General features: G+C 43.3%; 1 protein-coding gene across 1 annotated transcript; it reads left to right on the top strand.

The window, feature by feature from the left end:
- Nucleotides 1-688: 688 nt before the first annotated feature.
- On the top strand, nt 689-23772 carry kcnk3a (potassium channel, subfamily K, member 3a). Its single transcript, XM_079887800.1, has 2 exons — nt 689-1074; nt 22187-23772. Exons 1-2 carry the CDS (start codon nt 792-794, stop codon nt 23059-23061), a joined length of 1158 nt encoding a protein of 385 aa, XP_079743926.1. The 5' UTR covers nt 689-791; the 3' UTR covers nt 23062-23772.

Raw genomic sequence — 23772 nt, forward strand, 5'->3', positions numbered from 1 at the left:
AGCACATCTACATTCAAGATATCAGGACATATCCAGACTATAAGGCCTGGTTTCACAGACAGGGCTTAGATTAAGCCAGGATTAGGCCTTAGTTCAATTAAGTAGCTTTTATAAACGTGACTGATGATCATCTTAATATTTTAAGATATGCTTATTTGCTTTCAGTTAAAACAGCTCAAACATGCATTTTAGTCTGAGACTAGACGACTGTGAAACCGAAGGAATGTTTGTTATAATAATCCTTCAGAACAGTTTTAAAAGCTTAACCTGAAAGCTACAGTCTCACTTAAGTTAGTCCATAAAAAAGATCCCGTAAATAAAATGCAACAATTTTTGTAACTGATCTTTCAGTCGCTGAATTTTTGAAAGAGGCTTATGTTTGTGCTGGTTGATTTTTCATGCACTTTGTGAGATCAGTTGTTGAAGCTTGATCACAGTCTCCACTATGATGATGTCATGCAAATTTAATGAATGGTATTGTCCCACTTTACCCGATGTTTGCGAAACCCACCCTCGACAATGTACCCAAAACAATACATTTTAGATTTTAGTATTATAGTATAAAATAAGACAAGAAAATTAATAAAAAAACACAACAGGATTCGCTTTGTAAATGAACTGTCTGTTTCGCACCACTGGGAGGTTCTGAAGATGAACCCAGGCTGAGATGTGTTGACTCAACAGGCACATGTGCACCCGTGGTGCTGAAGGAACAGCTCAGTCGCAATGAAATCACCATCGCCATCACCATCACTCCTCAAAGTTTGTGGCTCATTTCATTCGCTCTGACCATGAAGAGACAAAACATCCGAACCCTCGTGTTGATCATCTGCACTTTCACTTATTTGCTCGTCGGAGCGGCTGTTTTTGACGCGTTAGAATCCAAGATGGAGATCACCCAAAAGAAGGTCCTGGACGATCGGAAGCGAGAGCTCATGGACAAGTACAACTTGAGCAAAGTCAATTTCGACGAGCTGGAGCGGGTCGTGCTGCAGCTGAAGCCACACAAGGCTGGGGTCCAGTGGAGGTTCGCTGGCTCCTTTTACTTCGCCATCACGGTCATCACCACTATAGGTATGTCAGACGTTCAAATATCGTCCGCATCAACTTATTTTTTTCATAAAACTTTTTAATAGCTGTCATTTTGGTCAGGTTCCTCATATAAGACAGCCCAAATATGCGTTATGAATATTATAAATCATAAATGAGTCTGAGGTCGCCCATGCTTATGTTGCATCTGCGGGATCCGTGAGCGTATTAAAATAGGCTAATTTTATACATTTAATGTATTATAATAAAAATACACCACGTTTTATATTGTTCGCCATATTAATCCAGCATGTATTAATTTTACAGCCGTAAATTATATTGGGAGTGTTTAAAATGACACACCGTGGTGAAAAATCCAGTTTAAGCTTGTAGCCTACATTCTAACAAAAAAAAAATGTAAGCTGCCTTAAATTTGTAAGTACAATCAACTTGGATGTTTAAGTCATTTCAACTTAAATTACATGAACCTAAACTGACTTTTAAAAAATGAGTGGAATATTGTATAACTTATATATATATATAAAACGAGTTAAAGCAATGTAAAAACATGTTGTCATAACTTATTGATCATATAATTTTTTACAGTGTTGTTGTGTGTGGAACATTGATAGTTATTAGCTATTGAAACTGTCCGTTAGTGGCTCTTAATTGGTTATTAGCTGGTGTATCCTGGCAATTAACTGGTCCAGTCAAGACATTAGCTGGTCTAAGATGGTCATTAGTTGGTATGAGCTGGTCTAAGCATTACCTGTTCAAAGCTTTAGATCATTGTGAACCTGAAACAAATCACCTGCTGGTCATACTAGCTTAACACTGATGTTTAGGTTGCTGGTCAAGCAGCTAATAACCAGCTTATACCAGCTAGAAGACAACTTCTATGTTCCAAAACACTGCAACCAGCTTAAACTGGATCTTCCAGCAGAGACCTGGATAGTTTGTGTACACAGCCTTCAGAAAAAGTCCTAGATTTCCCGGAGGCGTCGAGACATCTGTGCAGGCTTTGGTTTAGCTTGGCAGTGTACTGGATGTGTGACACTGGACAGCTCTCGAAGAATCAGACACAGAACAGGGATGTTTTTTTAATTCATCCAAAGATCAACAGATCGTGTTCAGTGACAAGCCTTGATTTCTCTGTCTTGGTGTCTCAGCAATACAGGGAATGGATAGTTGACATGACATGTCGAGCAGTGACAGCACTGTCCTGCAGTGTGACCTGCTGTGCGTTCATCAAAAATGACATTAAACATTTATTTCGATTTCTTGTATATTACAGTTGCTTATTTATGACCTCATTAAATATTTTTACCACGTTAAATACAAATAAATGCATGGCACCACAGCTGAAAGGAAATAAAATAAATAAATAAATAAATAAATGGAGACATCCCCTATACATTTTTAATACATATATTTGTATATAAACACATCCATACATAGGCAACATTTTTAACTTAAAAGTTCGTTCAATAACCCAAATGTAAAAAATAAATAAAAATAAAAATATTGTCTTTTTAAATCAAAGTTCCACTTGTGCCTAATTGTACTGAATGTTTGTAGTGCACTTAAAATCTTAATATTATAATATTAATTAATATTAATTAATATTTTATATATATATATATATAAATATATATATAAACTGTACTTAATATCTTAATATGTACTTAATAACTCGCCGCTGGCAAAACCAGCAATGCAGGTTTGAGAGGTGGCGCCTGACAAATCTCGAGAGAATCACGACTTGTTTTACGGCACAACGTCACATACATCAACAACATATGAAGCAGCCTATGGAAGACACTAGCACGCATTTCAGACGTGAATCATGGCAGAGTCGACGAATAAAACGAAGAAAGCGCACGGAATAGTGCAGAGACGGCTCTGCGTGAGTGGTATTTACGACAGTAACGTTAAATACAAGTACTCCACCGCGACTCTAGGGGTCGCTGTTTGAGAAAAACGGAAACTGTATAGTGTGCCTTTAAAGCTGCAGTGAACCAAAGACAAATGATATCGCTGGTGTTTCTGACATCACAAACTACCTTGTAAGTGTGCTCGTCAAGGAGTGGATCTCTGAGCTGGTGTGAGTGAGTGGAGGCGGGGCTAATTTACATATTCATAGAACTGCATACTAAATGAGGCAAGGGTGTGTAGAGTCTTGAAGATTTTTTTTTTTTTCCAAGGAAAAAACATTTAAATATGTCATTTTGGTGATCAACGATGAGTTTTTTTAGGTGATCAAAATTATTGACTTCTGGGGGACTAAAATATATTTTAAATGCACTAAATTGCACTTTAACCATATTTCAAAGACAATAGAAGTAATTATGAAATTACATAAATACATACTTAAGTCCTACTTAAGTGGGTCACAAAAGAACTCTCAAGTTCAGCTAAATAAATATAAATTTAAACAATCATTTATTTTAATTTAATTGGAATTAACATGCAATGAAGTATCCTGAGCACATTACATTCACTTCTATTCAAGTATTTTATTTCTGTAAAAAAAAAAAAAAAAGAACTTTAAGTGTACTTCGTTTTCTTTGGCACTTTTAGTATCCACAAAAACTCATGTAATGTTTCCATTCATTGTGTATGCTGCATTTCCTCTTATCAGACACATCCATGGTCAGGTCTGTTTCATGTGTCTGCTATAGATCAGGTTTCTGTGTACACTTGCCAGTAATCTAATCATCAGTTCAGCAATCAGCCTGCCAGCACCTTATTGTCAATGCAGGAGACTCTGTAAACAAGGAACTGTTTACTATCTGCGGTCTGGGGTATCAACTTAGTACACAGAGCTAACCTGATCCATTAGTCTAGTAGAAGTTGGTGCTGCATTATCAAACAGAAGCGTAACCACCATAGTCTTTCTCAATCACTATGGTGGTTACGCTTCTGTTTGTGTCTTTGTGACACAAAGCCCCCCCCCCCCCCCCCCCCCCCAATCGATATCTTAAAATATTTGGTTACATCCTTATTGCCAACAGGCTAGTTTTGTTTCCATGTTGACCAGATCAATTGATTTAAAGATAGGGAGCTTTTATAGCAAGTGATTTGCCCACAAAAATAAATCTATAGATCATTTAAACGTTTTTAAAGCTTTTCAAAATGCAGCATGTACTTTGACTATTCCGAACAAACTCAAAAAGCTTCAGTCAATGACTTTACCACATTTAGGAACCATCTTGAAATAAATATAAACTGAGGAGAAATGTATTATTCTATTATTGACAATGATAGCATTTCTAGCTAACACTTAGTCGTGACTCGTGATGTATATCAGTTGGTTCAGGATGGTCACCTGATTAAATAGCTGATAGCACTCTGGTAAGTGCAGTCTGTATCAGGGGAGCTACTGAGCAAGTTTACTATGTCAGAAAAGCCATACATACAGTATGAAGCTGATAATGTGAATGAAACAAACGTCAAAATGTATTCGCTTACAAATCATGCTCTATAGTAAAAGTGTCTTGAAGTCATAAAATAGTATCGTCAATGGAACCGCACGAATCTGCCACAGTAATCAAAAATTTGTATGAAAAGGAATAAAAGTTGTTGGTGTTTTACTGCCACTTTTTGTTTCGTTTCCGCTGGAAACTGCAGTGAACTATATGTATAATTATAAGCTTCTGGAGATTTAGAGATTCAAAAGTGTAGTGGCAGGTTTTTCCAGTGAGCCTAGGTTGAATTTAAAAGATACTGTTGGTTATAAAAACATAGTTTAACCAATATCATAAAGTGATTTTGTAGTACTTAGTTAGGTATAGGATCTAGTATGGACCAAATAGCCAGTAGGAGTTGGGTAAACCTGAAATCAGCCTAATAATACAGGACTTCCAGAATATTGTGTATTCTGTTCAGCCAACCCACTGATTTTAACAATATGCAATTGAAAGATTTTCTAAAATATTGGTTTACACATCACCAATATCAATAGTAGGACAGAAAATAAATATCAATTGTTCAGCACCGATTCTGAGGGACTTTTAATTCCAGAATGTTGATGTGAAAGATCAATGCAGTTCCAGTGTCCGGCGACAGTACAGCAGGACACGAGCACCTCTTCTGCCCTCCTCTGCAGGGAAGGAGTGTTTTGGATGGAAAGAATGTGAACCGAAAAAATAAATACCCTCCTGGCCAGCGGAGCAGCAGGTCACACATCAGTCGGAATCTGTGGCTTTTTGCACTTTATACATTTCAAATGACTTTTCACATAGAGAATCTGTTGATCAGCTTGCCCGAGTGATGTTTCAAATAGACTATGAAGGACTTTTATTTGCTGCATTTTTTATATGCCACTTTACCCAAAGCATATTTACAGTCCACCAGCCACCTGGACAGACCTTTTTATGACACCCGTTGTGCGAAAACACACTTATAAAGGAAGTTATGTAGAGATTACAACATGCAATGCACTGAATTTCCTTCCTTAATACAAACAGAAAAATCATTATTTCCTGATATTATGTACAATATTCAGTGTACCTCGAAACGGAGATAAAAATGTTTACAACTAATTTCGTTTTTATTACAATCTAATCCATCAGTATTGTATCCAAATATTTTTGTATTATGCCAATGTCTCACAGATGATTTTATCATACCACAGACATCACTAGATGCACTATATTTGAATAATGTAGGCCTACACTTCCGTTTCATGCCGACTTTAATTGTAAATATATATATATATGTTATATATATATATAAATGCTAATGGTAATTGATATCCATTATGATATAACATGGAAAATATTACTGCTTTGGATGAGATACTTAAGATAAAAAGAAAAAGAGAAAAGAGCCCTTTAAGAGTAAGATATGTCCTTGTGATGTTGGCATGACTCTGTACAGTACAAGATGCTTACGTACACAGTATATGTGGATACATTTTCACAAAGTGACACATGGCCAGTTGCCCAGTAGTGACAGCATCGCTGGTGCCTTACATTGACAGTCACCGTCATTAAAGACCCCCAGCATTTCTGAATCCAAACAAAGCTGTGACCTTATATTGCTCTATAACCTTAAATATATAACTGTAATACAATTTTCTTTTATATTATAGTATTATATTATACACTGCCTGGTAGGGCTGCCCGATTAATCGCAATTAACCCAAAAGCACGCTTTTTTTATGCGCAGTTTGTCAGTGAAGCACGGCTCTGTGATCAGTAGTAAACGCTGCTCCATCTGAAAGCACTGCGAATTTGAGTCGCTTATAACGTGCATTTGAAAAAGCAACACGCGTCAAACATCTTTCCAAACATGAAAGCATTTATGAACCTCTTGTTCAACTAAAGACAACATTTAATAACGTTTTTACTCCAAACTCACTTCATAACGTCAGTTGAGTGTTTGAAAAGTTGATGTGGCTTATTACACAGAATAAGGCACAGAACATTTTATTTCATAGTATTCTATACAGTGATAAAGGCTATTATTCGATTAGCATTGAAGTATAAATATACTTTATGATCATGAAAATACCAGAGAAGACTTGAAGAACTCAGATAAATCATACATTGTCATGTGTTTATTAGTCATGTTTAATCAATCAAAGCGTTTCAATCTTCTGTTTATTCAGCTACAGCTGTATTATGATGCCTGATAGGGATTTCCTGGAACAACGTGAGTTATCATACTTCTACTGGGCATATTGAGTTTCTGCGTGAGAGCGCCCTCTGGCTTTCAGATGGAGCAGCATTTACTACTGATCACTGAGCCGTGCTTCACTGACAAGCTGTGCATTAAAAAAAGTCACAGATTTGCCAGATCACGTACAGTTTGATTTTGGTTAATCATGCAGCCCTACTGCCAGGCCAAAATAAAGTCGCTGTTTGGATTTAAATTCACACATCCCAAAGATTTCAATGAATTTAAGGTCTGGAATCAGAGGTGCCAATTTATGTGTGAAAATGATTCTTCATGCTCTCTTTCTTTCAAAATGAGGCTAATGAATCCTGACTTTGTCATCCTGGAATATACGAACATGGAATATTCCTACATGCTTGTTTATGAAAAGCTACACACTCCATCAATTAGGGTTAGAAGAACTGTTGCCAAACATATAACATGCGAGAAACATAATAATCACTGCAATAATGATCAGTCATAGACTTTTAAGCTTAGCATTTGACTTTCTTAATGAGTGAGTCATTGAATTATTCATTCAACCAATTTGTTCAAAAGCACTGATTCATTCAGAAAGGAAACACCACTGTGGCTGTGTTCGAAATCACCCCCTATATACCCTCATTCATTATTCCCTACATTACTCCACTAATATAGTTCACTTGAAGGAGTTAATGAAAACGAGTGAGTACAAATGGCTGTTCCCTCAAATAGTGCCCTATTTAAGGGTATAGGGAGCGATTTCAGACACAGCCTGTGTGTTGCTCAGAGACAGAACACAGACTAAACAGAACATGACAATGAAACTAAACAGAACATGATAATGAAACACCGAACCAAACATGAATGTGACACGCGTTTAACTTCATGTTTAAATCAGGATAAAACAAAGCATAAGACATTTGGAAAAGGACATGAATGGGACAAGTTGGAAAATGTATATTATCTACCTGTAGATAAACTATATATTTAATAGTTATATAAATATGAAGCACAATATAGTATTACAGTACACTACCATTCGAAAGTTTATGGTCTGTTTTTTTTTTTACAAATATTAAGAATTATATATTTAGCAAGGACGCATTAAATTGATCAAACGTGACAGTAAAGACTTTTAAAAACAGCTATTTTATATGTTAACCATATTTCACAATATTACTGTTTTACTGTATTTTTGATCAAATAAATGCAGCCTTGGTGAGCAGAAGAGACTTGTATTTATGTAAATGTATAAAAATAATAATTAAAAGGCAGCAATACTATATAAAAATGCAATCTGTCATTTATAATCAAGTAACCAAATGATTTTCTAACGTAAAAAAGAAAAACAAATAGCATTATATAATCACATGACTCTGCAGCACTGGTTAGTCTCTCGTTTTTCAGGAAGATATGAAAGATTAAAAGTGACAGCAGCGGGACATCTGACCAGAGTCTTGTCAGCCCCTAAAACACTGCTAGAGTTATAGCCTACTAAACATAACTGCGCAATACAACTGCACACATACCGACAACAACAAGACACAAGATGAAAATGATCATAAACATATAAACATGGGTCGGTAATTTTCCATATACCTGCAAGTTGCAACATCAGTGTAGAGTCCTATAAAACACTTTTATGCGTGCCATATGATAATCTGACTATTAATAATTTCATTAATCGTAGACGTAGGGCTAGTGAGCTGACAATGATGTAATTCTAATAAAGGTGGATGCATCCCAGATCAGCCTTTGATCTGGGATGCATCCACCCCCCCCCACCCCCGTCCGCACACTGCCACACACACACACACACACACACACACACACATAGGCACATATATGTTACATTTGTCCCTTAAATTTATCATTATTATTATTATCCCTTATGTTTTATATAACATATGGTTTTATGTTAACCAATGACAAACATCTTTAATCCTTTATTTCACACCATCCCTTCCCCCAACACCACACACTCACACTCTCACACTCTCACACCTTCTCTAAGTATTTAATCCCCAACCCCTTTATAATATGTGTTCAATACTGAATGGATTTGCACTGACTGCAGCACATTTGATGATAAGATGAAATAATCATTCAGAAAAAAAGGAGTTATTTTAGGAGATGTAAGCTGAATGGATGGAGAGAAGCAGAGACATGAAAATGAGCTCTAAACAGCAGCCTGTGCAGATGGCTCGACTGAGCCTCTTTCAAAGAAATAATTCATGCTGCTTCTATAATAAGAGCAACTGGACTCCATCATAGTGCAATGCAAATAAAATTACAGATGGTCATTATGAGTAGAAGCAATATAAATCTCAATTAAAAACCTCAACAGGTGCAGGGAAAGTATGGATATTGTTGTACCGTATCAGGTTACGACTGTAACCATGGCTCCCTGAGAAGGTGAACGAGACACTGTGTCATGGAGTTGACGCTACGGAAACCGTCCTCGTGAGCTGTGTCTGAAGCATGTGTGCTACACGCTAATCTTGATTGGCTACCGTGGGTCAGGTGATTTCACTGGTGTGCCAGCATTGTATATAAGGGTACACTGACCTCAGTTGTCTGAAGATGTACAGGCATGCCTGAAGTATGGCAACGAGTCAATGAGTTGATGCTATCTGAACAAAATACCCACTGCACCATACTGAACAACATACTGAACCGTGCTTGTGAACTGCCCTGAAGGTTAACTGTAACCAAAGGATTGCCACACAATGCACACATGACCAAGAACTAGATTAGAGGTTAGACCCACAGCTCAATCTCTGCCGAGGCTCGAACTCGGGTCACCGCGGCCATTCATTCAAAGGGGCAACCTGCTCCAAGGAGCACAACGTTAAGCATTCTGTCCACAGGACCAGGATAGGCCTCAGGAGAGAACTGTGTTCCCTCAACTGTATGCTCTTCCTAAGAATATAGCAATATTCTTCACAAATAGAACTCTGCTGCCTAACCCCTAGGGAAGCACTCTACCTAGAATTGGGTGTCCTAGGAAATACTCAGCATCAAAATGTCTGGAGGGGGTATTGAGAGGGCCGAGTGTCATGGCTCTCCCGTACATCCCCTACCGAGTAGCTCTTATCGGCTGATAGTTGCCCATTCCTACAGTTCCAGCGAATGAGAGAGATAACTTTTATACTCTGTCCCAATACTCTTTGCGAACCATTAGGAAAACATGCTACCATAGTCCCCCACTATATCTACACTTCTCACCTCCAGGTATAGACTGGAGGGGCAACAAAGGGAAGTGCCATCCAATTACTCCAATATGAACGTGATTCAACAAGAAGCAGATTAATGCTTCTCAGCTCCATGCCACCGAAGGCGACAGAAGAGGAGAGTATTGCCCAATCTTCCAGTGCTGTTTAGCCTATTGACGTGGTCAAAGAGGAAGTACATCGCTAACACCTCTGCACTCCTAGTGCCGGAGAGGGAAGAGTGACCAATGATGATGTGGGACGCAAGTTGCATTATTTTCCCATCATTCACATTTATCACAACATAACTGTTATAGAGACATCATATTGCTACCACCTCTGCACTATTGGCACCCGAAAATAACAGACAGAAAGAGGCATAGGACTCGAGCAGCGTAATTGCTAATCTTTCCTCCTTCTGCCCGTATGAAATACGAAGGATACTGAAACTGCCTCTATACCCAGTTCACTGGAGGGCGCTAGATAACAGAGTGGAACATGATAGCATGAATGCCAATTCCCTTCATCTTAGTCCGCTATTTATGTGGTGGATCAATATCGAATTTAAATGCCAAGTACTGGAACAGGCATCACCAATGTGTACAAGGGCTCAATAGGCAGTGGGGTACTGAAAAAGTGGGTCAAAATGTAGTCATATTTTGTATACATAAGGCAACTGCGCTTCCCAGGCTCAAGGAAAAAATAACATCTGAGCCAATACTACTGCACTAGTCTGATTTATTCGATAAGTGAACAGTCATGACAAATATTATCTCTTAATCTCCTAATGCTGGAGAGTGCTCATGCTTCCACCTCTTCAGGAAATTTTTATGATGTATTTCACATGAGGCTTAACCCCTGCAGAGACTTATTGAATTTCGTCATCCATGTCTGGAGGGGCGAATATTCATACAGGAGGGAGTAACATTTGTGTTAATCAGGCAAATTCTCCTGTAATCCCAGACTAATGCAGTTCCCCCCTGGTGAACACACATTCCACGAAAAATCCCCAAATCACTCTCCTGCATGGCTCTTCTCATATGGAAGATATGTCATGCTCTCCTCTTCTTCTTCTTTTTTTTTTTTTTTAGAGAATAGCCGATGGGGCAAGATTAGGTTTAGCTTCTTACTTCTCTTAGCCGAGATTCTCAAACCAGGACATCCTCACATAGCTGTTCTCAGCCAGCCCCCTAACAGTAGCGTAACTGGTTGCTAGAGGGAAATGCTTTATTATTTAATAAAGGGAAGGCTCGGAGGAGTGAGACGCCTATGACTCGCAAGGAATTGCTCATCCAAATGGCTCGGGGTAAATTCCAATCTCTCCACAGACCAATCTAGCTTAAATTTGGCTGTGGTGCTGGTCATTATGTGGCCCATATGTCGGGGTTAGGGAGAAGGCAGGCTCACATTTGCCTCGACTCCTAAAATGTCTAGTTCCTTAGAACTGAACCAGGCTAATAGCATGCTCTCTGCCAGCTCGGAAGAAGCCGCAGAGCGGGCTTCCGGATCTGGCATGAGAGCTGAGGAGCTACCAGGTGATGCCTGAGAAGGGGTGAAACCCGTCTCAAGCTTATCTGCTACGAACCCAACAGTCATAATCACTGGGTTTCCTCGGCAGCTGCGGCACCTCATCCGCAGGGCACAGACGTTTGTCTCCCATCTTCCTTGAAAAGAGCCAGGCGGGAGTGGAGTTTGCTCACTTTGAAGCGATCACAGTGAGAACAACCAGCCCCCTTTGAGGGCTGAATGAGCGTGCTCCACTCCAAGACACATAACACAAAACTCATGAAGATCGCCGAGTGTTACGCACCTTTGACACGATGGCACACACTTTCTGAAGGACCTGCTTGACATTTTCTTTTTCTACTATCCTAGCCATTAGTGGTGGGAGAAAAAATCGATCCATCGATGCATCGCGATTCTCTCTCCAACGATTCTGGATCGATTCTGAGAATTTCAGAATCGATTCTGAGCTTAGTTTATAACCAGATGTGCGATGACGCAGAGTTTGCTTTAGAAACATCCGTCTTCTGCTTGCTAACAATTCCCCACACACGTACCTTCAGTAAAATAATATTTAATAAAGTTCCGTAAGGTTGAAACGAATTATAAGGACATTCACAGGCTTCATTGTACAGGATGCGCTGTGAGAGACGCGCATGTTTGATGTTACACTTGAAGTGTGCTGTCTCGCGCGTCGATATTCTCCTTAAAAATGCTCTACGAAGTCATCGTTTATGTGGTTTGGAATGCAGTGGACTTATATATTTAAAATATGAACCTCGCTAACAGAAGGCTGCTTTCAGTTTCAAATGCTGATGCGCGCTTTGTGTTGACTGCTCGCGCATGCGGCTGTGCGACTCCGTGTAAGTGGTTTAATATACTTGTGCAAAATGAACGTAAACACAGCAAGTTATGTCTTAAGGGATTAAACGGTGAGGACAAACCACATTACTACTTGTATTTAAAAAGAGATCCGAGCGTGAATGCAGCTAAATAGATATCTAAGATATCTCAGTCTAATAAGATGTCAAAGTAAAAAACAAAAGTATAATGAAAATAAATCACTCACAGTTCTTGAATGGAAAATGTTCAGATAATCTTAAATACTGAAAGCACTCTTCTGTTTCTTTGTCATTTGTTTCTATGCTTCTCTTTATTATTTGCTATTTATATGGTTTGAAGTTATATTAGTTTAAAATTCTTAAAATAAAACTGTTTTAATGTTTTATTTATTTTATTTGTAATTATAAAAAAAATAGACTACTTAATTACTTATGTAAACTAATGAATTAATGGGGGGGGGGTAGATAAAGAATCGTTCTGGAATTGGATCGTGACTCCCAGAATCGGAATCGGATCGGATCGTGAGGTGACTGAAGATTCCCACCTCTACTAGCCACAAACAAACAGAGAGCACACAGACACACAGCTTGCAAACAAACGGCTTCCTGAAGACAAAGAAGCTGATGACGTCTTCTTATACCCCTTATATACCTAACTGGCTAACTGCGATAGCCATTCAAGATTAGCATGTAACACACCTGTTCAGACACCGGCTCATAGCGTCAACTCCATGACGCAGTATAGAATTTCACTTCGAAAAGGGAACTACTGTGCCCTTTCATTCTATTCAACAAGAATATTTTGAACAAACAAGATTTTGAATTTGAACATTGTATTCATATGGAGCCATTCATTTTAAAAACCAAATGCAAGAAACAAAGCAGGAAAACAGGAACAGGAAACAGGAAATGAACGGCCAAAATATATAAATAGTTTTCCCTTTTTAGTTGAAAACGCTGTTGTGTAAACGGCCCCTCATTTTGTTGTTTGTCTGTTTAGTTTCCACTGTTACTTCCTAGTATGCTTCTATGGTTACTCATTGATTATTGGATAAGGTTCACCTGTTCCTTATCTAGTTTCCTTCGAGTGTATATATACTCCTGTGTTTTAGTCACTCCTTCTCGGTTCTTGTTTATGTATAGTGTGCAAAGTTAATTATAGTGTTTGAGTTTAAAGACTGTTATTTGGTTATCCATCTTCATGCATGATTACGTCCACACTTAACAATCTTACAATTCTGACTTTATTTCACGCAAGAATTCCTTTATTTTTCTCAGAATCGTGAGATAAAGTCACAATTACAAATTACAAATTTATTCTAAACACACATGGAAATACAAACAATTAACTTTGTTAAAAACTCCTATCTAAATATTCTGTTAAATATTGCAAATACTCTATAATAATAATAATACTGGATTTAATCACATTTTTAGTATTGGTTATGCTGCTAGCATTCAATGATTCCATCAGTAAATGAGCTTAGTTAGGCTTGTTTTAATCATTATTAATATTCTAAATGGTGTTTTAGTTATTTTAATTTTACCCCTCAATTTTATGATCTGTTAAGATTAGTTAATGTTGTGTGAACTAACATGAACAAACCATGAACAGCTGTATTTTTATTAACTAACATTAAAAAAGATTAATAAATACTGTATCAAATGTATTGCTCATTGTTAGTTCATGATAGTTAATACATTCACATTAACTAATGAACCCTATTGTAAAGTGTTAACGTTTTTTTAATTATGCAACAATGCTCTATTAATAAAATCTAAGTTGGTTTTACTTTAGATTACACTGCAGAATTATGTATTTGGAAGACCTCTCTTTACTGTACCTATTACTGCCTGGTCTAATGATTTAGTTGATTTTGCTACAGTTGGTATACTGTAAATGAGCTCATATGGGAACATTTCAAGCTTAACATGATTCACTCTAAGACTTGGTTGATCTTGTTCCTAGATCAACATCCTTGTCACATTGTGTGCATCTTCAGTGAAGTATAATATTTGCACTAGCAGCCTTAATACATACATTGCTAAATGGGATGGTGAAGCTTGTGTATTAAAGGTGTTGATTCACCACTGTGTTCAAGAATTTAGATTCTTAAATTCATCTAAGAATATAACATGTTTATTTGCACTTGCTGTTATTTTAGCACCTGAGTCAAAAATAAATATAAAAATATCTATAAATAAATAAAAAATATATCCAATATCCAGTGCTGAGCAAAATATCCAATGTACATTCCCATATCACTGATATTAGCATTTTGGCTGATGCCAATAAGCTAATATTTATAGCTAATATATGGCTGATATCCAGTAAATGGCGGTTATTATAATTATATACTATTTTATCTAAATAAATGAAAAATAAATCAGTTCCCTTTCAGTCGCTCACGTTCGACGTAACGTTGACGTGACGACGTAATTGGGATCACTTCAGGGAGTGTCTTCAGAAAGAGCCAATGAACGTTGGCGTGCGTGAATCGCGTCACGCGCCCCCGCCCCACAGAGCGGGTATAAACAGGAAGCGGGCGCACGCACACATTGTCTTTCACTTCGGAGCCGAGCTTCTGTGAGACTTCTGTCTACAAAGAAATCAGCCCTTGAAGACTTCAAAGAGATCTACTCTCTGCCTACAGAGTTGGTGTGACGGCACGATCAGCGGTGGGCGCGAGCATTGCAGCTCACAACTGCTGTTTTCACAGCACTATTGTTCTGTGTCTGTGTGTGTGTGTGTCGGTTCGGTGGGCGTTTCCCTGTGTGTTCATTCACACCGCGGCTACCCCGGGCCCTGGGTGCCTCAGCACTGAGAGAGTATTTTTTCAACCTTTTTTATTTCACTAAAAGAGCAACACAAGCGTGACCCTGCGTCTTTTTCAGATGTCATTCCGCTTGTGCGTTTCTGGATGCCGTCGTTCCCTGGCGCCAGCAGATGGCCACAGTAGTTGCCTCTCGTGTTTGGGCATTCAACACGCTGAGGAAGCTTTTGTGGATAGTTCATGTTCCCATTGCGGGAATATGACTATCTCAGCGCTTAGATCGAGACTCGCTTACCTCAAGGGAGGTGCAGTCCCCTCGCCTATGCCCCGATCTAGTGTTTATTCTGCCCCGCAGAATAGACCTACTTCGGTGCATGACCAGGGTGATCTGAGGATTACCGTGAGGGCTTCCCCGTCGAGTCAACCTCCGTGGGCCCCTCACGCCTCACAAGTGCTGTTGCCTTTGAAGTCCCTTAGCGAACGTCTTGGTCCTTCTCCGGAACGACCAACCGTTTCCTTTGGGGCTCCTCCTGACGACCAGATGTCAAGAGCAGCATCGGAGGGGGAGCTTCAGTCCTCTGGAGATGACGACTCGGCTGCGTTACCCCCCTTGGGGCGTGTAGCGTTGTCCGAGACCGATCCAGAATGGGTGGCTATGCTTTCCCGGGCCGCCGAGAAGGTTGGGCTTGCGTGGAACCCTCCACCACGTCCCGAACCTTCTCGGTTGGACGATTGGTTTCTCGGGGCAGCTGTGCTGGTTCTCAGTGCGCCGCCCCGGTACCTTTCTTTCCGGAGGTGCATGAGGAGCTTTCTAGGACGTGGAAGGCACCGTATAGTGCCCGAAGCCGTCCTAGTGGCTCCTCCCCCCTCGCCACCCTCGACGGCGGAGCAGCTAAGGGGTATGTGGATATCCCCCCAGTGGAGCGGGCCGTCGCAATGCAACTGTGTCCGGCGTCCGCCTCCTCTTGGCGGGGTAATCCACGCCTCCCATCCAAGGCCTGTACGTTTTCGTCCGGTCTAATGGCGAAGGCTTACAAGGCCTGTGGACAGGCTGCTTCCGCCCTCCCTGCCATGGCGCTCTTGCAGGTCCACCAGGCCCAGGCGCTCATGGACATGAACGAGGGTGGTTCTGACCCAGAGCTCCTTCAGGACAAAGGAAACCGCACGTTCAGTCGGTCAGGCGATGTCCACCTTGGTGGTCCAGGAGCCCCACCTTTGGCTCAGTCTGGCGGATATGAGGGACACCGATAAATATCGGTTCCTGGATGCCCCTCTTTCCCAGGTTGGGTTGTTCGGCGACGCGGTCGAGAGCTTTGCCCAGCAGTTCTCGGCCACACAGAAGCAGACGGAGGCCATCCGGCACATCCTGCCCCGGCAGACCGCTGCTGCTCCCACCCGTCCGCCGGCCGCCGGCCGCCGGCCGCAGACCCTCCGTCTACTCGTCGCCGAGGTCGGCCTCCTGCGGCGTCCTCCGCTCCCGCTAAGCCCCAGCAGCAACAACCATCCAGGCCTCAGCGTGGAGCAAGCCGTAGGAAGCCGACCCCGCCCGTCCAGGCAGCTGCCAAACCAGGAGGCAAGCGTCGGTGCAAACGACCCTGAGACGGGCGGCCCAGAGGTGGATCAAGTTGCTCTTCAGGAGGTGGCAAACGCGCCACTCCTTCCCCCGGTGGAGGGCTGGGCGGAGAATCTTTTGTTTCCTTTTCTTTTTGTTCCGCCTTTTCAAAAAAAGAGCAATTTCTGAAACCTCTGGGCCCCAAGAGGGCGCACTTGGCAGTCGACGACGCCATGCCTTGTCACTCCCGAGCCCCTCTTTCATCGCCAGCGGGCAGCAGTGGCTGTGTCCTGGACGTAGAAAATCTGTCCTGGAAATCTTTTGTTTCCTTTTCTTTTTGTTCCACCTTTTCAAAAAAAGAGCAATTTCTGAAACCTCTGGGCCCCAAGAGGGCGCACTTGGCAGTCGACGATGCCATGCCTTGTCACTCCCGAGCCCCTCTTTCATCGCCAGCGGGCAGCAGTGGCTGTGTCCTGGACGCTCTGACGCCTCCGCACACTCACTCTGCCCTTTGACGGAAGCAGGTATGTGATGCACCACACACTCAGACCCCACTTCGGGCTGCTGTGCCGTCCGAGTCGGGTCCATGCATTCCACCGTGCTGCCCCACCCCGGGTACGTCTGTGGTGCCGTTGGTCCCGCTTGCTCGGTCTCTGGGAGCCTGGTTAACGCTTCCCAGCCCGTCTCGCTGGCTCATCTGTACCATCAGACTCGGCTATGCGATTCAGTTCGCCCGGCGCCCCCCCTGCTTTCAAGGGCATTCTGTTCACCCGTGTTCTGGCGGACAATGCCCCTGTGCTCAGGGCAGAGATCGCAGTCCTACTGGCGAAGGACGCGATCGAGCCGGTCCCTCCAGCCGATATGAAGACCGGCTTCTACAGCCCGTACTTCATTGTACCCAAGAAAGGTGGTGGGTTACGACCAATCTTGGACCTCGCGTCCTGAACCGGTCCCTTCACAGGCTACCGTTCAAGATGCTTATGCAGAAACGCATTTTCAAATGCATACGTCCACAAGATTGGTTTGCAGCGATCGAAGGACGCGTACTTTCATGTCTCGATTCTCTCTTGACACAGACCGTTTCTTTGCTTTGCGTTCGAGGGACGGGCATATCAGTACAAGGTCTTACCCTTCGGGCTGGCCCTGTTGCCCCGCGTCTTCACGAAAGTCGCGGAGGCGGCCATTGCTTCCATGTGCAAACGCGTGGTGTTCGCATCGCATGTTGAACACTGACTGGACACGGGCCTCGGTGAGGCGCACTGTCATGTTGATCGAGTCCAACTCCATACCGAGAAAAGAGATCCTCTGCCCGGGGGTGAGTTTGCTCTTTTCCCAGTTGACCCGAAGCCCTAGGTGGCTGAGGTGACTGAGCACCATGTCCCTGTGTTCGCACAACTGCTCTCTCGACTGGGCCAGAATTGTTCCAACACTGGCTCCACGATCGAGTCCCGAGATGGGCGTGGCAGAGCGGCTCGTGCCGGGTCCAAGTGACTCGATCGTGGAGCCAGTGTTGGAGCGGCCTCATATGAAGCAATCTGAGCGGCGGAACCGTGGCTGCAGATGCCATATGCCCCAGGAGCCTCTGAAAAAGTTTCAGTGGTGCCGCTGTTCTGCGTCTGAGCGACGACTGGCTTATTCTGGCCCAGTCGAGAGAGCAGTTGTGCGAACATAGGGACATGGTGCTCAGTCACCTCAGCCACCTAGGGCTTCGAGTCAACTGGGAAAAGAGCAAACTCCGCACTGTCGCCAAACTCTCAGCTTGTGGTCGGACCCTTCGTTCCTGTGGGCAGGTGTTCCCCTGGAACAAGTTTCCAGCCACTCTGTGGTCTCCACGGATGCCTCTGCCACCGGCTGGGGGGCCACGTACAACGGGCATGCAGCTTCAGGTCTGTGGACGGGGCCTCAACTGCATTGGCACATCAACTGCCTCGAGTTGTTAGCGGTATGTCTTGCGCTGAGCCGCTTCAAAACGCTGCTACTAGGCAAGCACGTACTGGTCCGTACGGACAGCACTGCCACTGTTGCGTACATCAACCGCCAAGGTGGTCTACGCTTCCACCGCATGTCACAACTCGCCCGCCATCTCCTCCTCTGGAGTCAGAAGCATCTGAGGTCGCTTCGTGCCGTTTACATTCCGGGCCTGCTCAACCGTGCAGCCGACGAGCTCTCACGGCAGCAGGTGCTACCGGGAGAATGGCGACTCCATCCCCAGGTGGTCAAGCTGATTTTCAGGCACTTCGGGACCGCACAGGTAGATCTGTTTGCCGCCCCGGACACGTCTCACTGCCAGTTGTTCTATTCCCTGACCGAGGGGACCCTCGGCATGGATGCTCTGGCACACAGCTGGCCCCGGTGCCTACACAAGTATGCGTTTCCCCCAGTGAGCCTTCTTGCACAGACCTTGTGCAAAGTCAGGGAGGACGAGGAGCAGGTCTTGCTAGTTGCCGCGTATTGGCCCAACCGGACCTGGTTCCCGGAACTAGTGCTCCTCGCGACAGCCCCTCCCTGGCCCTTCCCTCTGAGAGAGGACCTGCTCTCTCAGAGACGGGGCACCCTATGGCACCCACGTCCAGACCTCTGGAAACTCCATGTCTGGTCCCTGGACGGGACGCGGAGGTTCTAGGTGACCTACCCCCTGCGGTAGTTGACACCATCACTTCCGCTAGAGCCCCCTCTACGAGGCACCTCTATGCGTTGAAGTGGAACCTGTTCGTTGACTGGTGCTCCTCTCACGAGGAGAACCCCCGATCTTGCTCGATCAGAGCTGTGCTTTCCTTCCTGCAAGAAGGGCTGGAGCGAAGGCTGTCTCCCTCCACCCTTAAAGTGTATGTTGCCGCTATTGCCGCACATCACGATGCTGTTGATGGTAAGTCTTTGGGAAGGCACGACCTGATCGTCAGGTTCCTGAGGGGAGCGAGGAGACTGAATCCTCCTCGCCCACTCTCTATACCCTCTTGGGATTTGTCTCTGGTCCTTTCGGCACTTCAGTGACCACCCTTTGAGCCTCTGCAATCAGCTGAGTTAAAAATCCTGTCCTGTAAGACAGTACTCCTGGTTGCATTGGCCTCTATCAAGAGGGTAGGGGACCTGCATGCATTTTCGGTTGACGAATCGTGCCTAGAATTCGGCCCGGATAACTCTCACGTGATCCTGGCACCGGCCCGGATATGTGCCCAAGGTTCCTACCACTCCCTTCCGGGACCAGGTAGTGAACCTGCAAGCACTGCCTTCGGAGGAGGCAGACCCAGCCCTGGCTTTTCTCTGTCCCGTTCGCGCTCTGCGTCTGTACGTGGACAGAACGCAAAGCCTCAGGACCTCAGATCAGCTCTTCGTCTGTTACGGAGGCCAGCAGAAGGGGAAGGCTGTCTCCAAGCAGAGGATGGCCCACTGGATAGTGGATGCCATCGCCTTGGCTTACGAAGCCCAAGGCGTGCCCTGCCCGCCCGGGTTGAAAGCCCACTCCACTAGGGGTGTCGCTTCTTCCTGGGCGCTGGCACACGGCGCCTCGCTGACAGACATCTGTAGAGCTGCGGGCTGGGGCGACACCTAACACGTTCGCTAGGTTTTATAGCCTACGTTTTGAGCCGGTTTCTTCCTGTGTGCTCGCTTCTACCAGCCGGTAACACCGAAGTTCCCGCTCTAGTGTCAGCTTGTTGCGCCACTCCCTTCCTAGGAATGGATACGTGCGCTTTTTGCTCCAGTCGAGTTCCCCACTTGGCGAACCCTGTGAGTTCCTCCGCACCCCTTTGGCAGTCGGACGTTGCGGAGTGTCCGACGCCAGGCCTAGTGATTCTTAAATTACATCGTCACGTCGACGTTACGTTGAACGTGAGCGACTGAAACGGAATGTCTCGGTTACTAATGTAACCCTCGTTCCCTGAAGGAGGGAACGGGAGACGTAACGTCCCGTCGCCACCGTTGCTGACCATCACTGCATGGCCGTCACAAATCTCGGCTCCTCAGCGAAAAACAATGTGTGCGTGCGCCCGCTTCCTGTTTATACCCGCGCTGCGGGGCGGGGGCGCGTGACGCGATTCACGCACGCCAACGTTCATTGGCTCGTTCTGTAGACACTCGAAGTTGATAGGGCTCCCTGAAGTGATCCCAATTACGTCGTCACGTCAACGTTACGTCTCCCGTTCCCTCCTTCAGGGAACGAGGGTTACATTAGTAACCGAGATGTTTCAGGGTCTGATTATGAAAGTGAATTTAGGCATCACAACATTTTATTGTACATTATGAAAACACTTCAACACTGGCCACAAACTGACTTGCAAAATTACATTATCTCCTTCTGTAGAGCTGCTTTATAGCTGAATTGAATTTGTTTCATAATTGACGAACTTTGCAACACTGAATTCAATCAACATTACACTAAATTGAGCTAAATAATTGAGCTAAACAATGACAGATCTGTATTTTCATAATTGATGAATTTTTGCAACAACACTGTTATTTTCATGTTTATTACTATGAAGCTGCTTTGAAACTATCTATATTGTATAAAGCACTATAACTAAATGTGACTCAACTGTAAAGACACTCAAAGTTGATAGGGCTCCCTGAAGTGATCCCAATTACGTCGTCACGTCAACGTTACGTCTCCCGTTCCCTCCTTCAGGGAACGAGGGTTACATTAGTAACCGAGATGTTTCAGGGTCTGATTATGAAAGTGAATTTAGGCATCACAACATTTTATTGTACATTATGAAAACACTTCAACACTGGCCACAAACTGACGTGCAAAATTACATTATCTCCTTCTGTAGAGCTGCTTTATAGCTGAATTGAATTCGTTTCATAATTGACGAACTTTGCAACACTGAATTCAATCAACATTACACTAAATTTAGCTAAATAATTGAGCTAAACAATGACAGATCTGTATTTTCATAATTGATGAATTTTTGCAACAACACTGTTATTTTCATGTTTATTACTATGAAGCTGCTTTGAAACAATCTATATTGTATAAAGCACTATAACTAAATGTGACTCAACTGTAAAGTGAGCGCAAATGATTGAAAAAGTAAAAACAGGCAGAATGCAAATGCAATGAAATATCCAATAAAAACCCATATTGTATATATTGTACCAATAGATATTGTGCATCCCTATTATTTAAAGAGAACCTGGTATGCCCTTTTACAAAGTCTTGAGTTTGATTTTGGTGTCTACTAGAATATGTTTACCATTTATTTTTTTCTCATATTTACCATTGTTGCAGCTCCTGTAATCTCAGTCTGTCTGTAACTATCTGTTTAGTTCCTCTATGAAGCCCTTCCTTCTGAAAAGTGCAATGTGCTCTGATTGGTCGCCTGGACAGTGTGTTGTGATTGGTCAAACACTTTAAGTGTGTTTAAGAAATGTTACTTATGCCCCCTACCATAACCCCAAGTTTCAACACACTTCTAACACAACTCAACCAGTCCTTGTCCATTTTTTTTGCATATCCCTTGGGCAGGAATTATTTAAATGAGGAATATTGTGATATGTTCCTGGAAGAAAACTCGAGACTACAATGGAGTTCTGAAATAGTGCTTACTGATATAGAGAACAACGCCCTCCACATTAAAGTTGAAAATGTAAAGTTGATACATACAAATTAATTATGTTTATTCTATTTCCTAGGATACGGTCATGCGGCTCCCAGCACGGATGGTGGGAAGGTGTTCTGCATGTTCTACGCTCTCCTGGGGATCCCCCTTACCCTGGTAATGTTCCAAAGTCTGGGTGAACGCATCAACACCTTCGTCAAGTACCTGCTGCACCGTCTCAAAAAGTGTCTTGGCCTTCGGCACACTGAGGTCTCCATGGCCAACATGGTGTGCATTGGCTTAATATCCTGCATGAGCACCCTGTGTGTGGGAGCGGCGGCCTTCTCCCGCTACGAGGACTGGAGCTTCTTTCATGCGTACTATTACTGCTTCATAACACTCACCACCATTGGTTTTGGGGACTACGTGGCCCTGCAGAAGGATAATGCGTTACAAACCAACCCCCAGTACGTAGCGTTTAGCTTCATGTACATCCTCACGGGCCTTACGGTCATCGGCGCCTTCCTGAACCTGGTGGTTCTGCGTTTCATGACTATGAATGCCGAGGACGAACGCCGTGACGCCGAACAGCGTACATTGCTGTCCCGCAGCAGAAAGACTGGCGGCGGTGGGACCATGTCTGACCCACCGTCCTCATCTGGTGCGGCCCATGGGTCCGGGAAAGGGTTGTGTAACGTCTACGCCGAAGTGCTGCATTTCCAGTCCATGTGCTCTTGTCTCTGGTACAAAAGCCAGGAGAAGATGCGCTACTCAATTCCCATGATTATCTCTCACGATCTGTCCACTTCGGACACATACATGGAGCACAGCGAGATCTCTGACGCCCTCCACTCCAACGGCTGCGTGTGCAGTGCCTTGCAGGAGCACTCCGGCACCAGTTCAGTGTACACGGGCCTGCTCAGCCCAGCACATTACCAAAGACTATCCAAACGCCGCAGCTCCATCTAGAGGGCTGGAGGATGTTTTGCATGTGAATCTCTTTCGCCTTACGAAACCAACCACTGTTATACTTGGGGTTGAAAAACCACTGCTTCTAAGCTGCTCGGATCCTCTGTCAGTCGAATAAATGTAATGTAGTGATAGACGGGGGAGGGCGGCCTGTCAGCAGGTGCTGCTTGAGGACCGGAGACATAGAAGCGTGCAATAAAAACAGGGTAAATGCCTGTATTTTTTAAGTACTTTGAGGTTTTCGAGAAAAGGCAAGATGCAAACTGCTAGCTCTTCAGTGAGCTCAATGGTAAATGGAAACAAATGCTGGTCTTTTAACAACCAACAAGTCCCAAAGTGTCAGGATCTTCTGGTTTTCATTTGAATAGATACATCTTGTGATGCAACCATTTCAACAATGAATACTTTATTATCTTTACAGGAGTTATGAAATAGTAATTAAAACAAAATAAAAAATATATATATAAAAAACATCATCTTAAATGAGAACTTAGTCAGGGTGGCGCAATATTTACTTTCTTACAGGAATAGAATTCTGCAGTGATGATGTATTTTTGTTGGCCAACCCAGAAGTTACCATCACACTGGTACCCTCAACAAAAACCCTTTTGGATTATTTCAGAAAATAAGCTCTGTGACCAACAAAAGTTTATGATTCTTAAACGTTCGGTTAATCGAGAAATCTTCACAAATCAAAGGAATAGTTCACCC

This window comes from Squalius cephalus (assembly GCF_949319135.1).
Source record: "Squalius cephalus genome assembly, chromosome: 12".
Lineage (NCBI taxonomy): Eukaryota > Metazoa > Chordata > Actinopteri > Cypriniformes > Leuciscidae > Squalius > Squalius cephalus.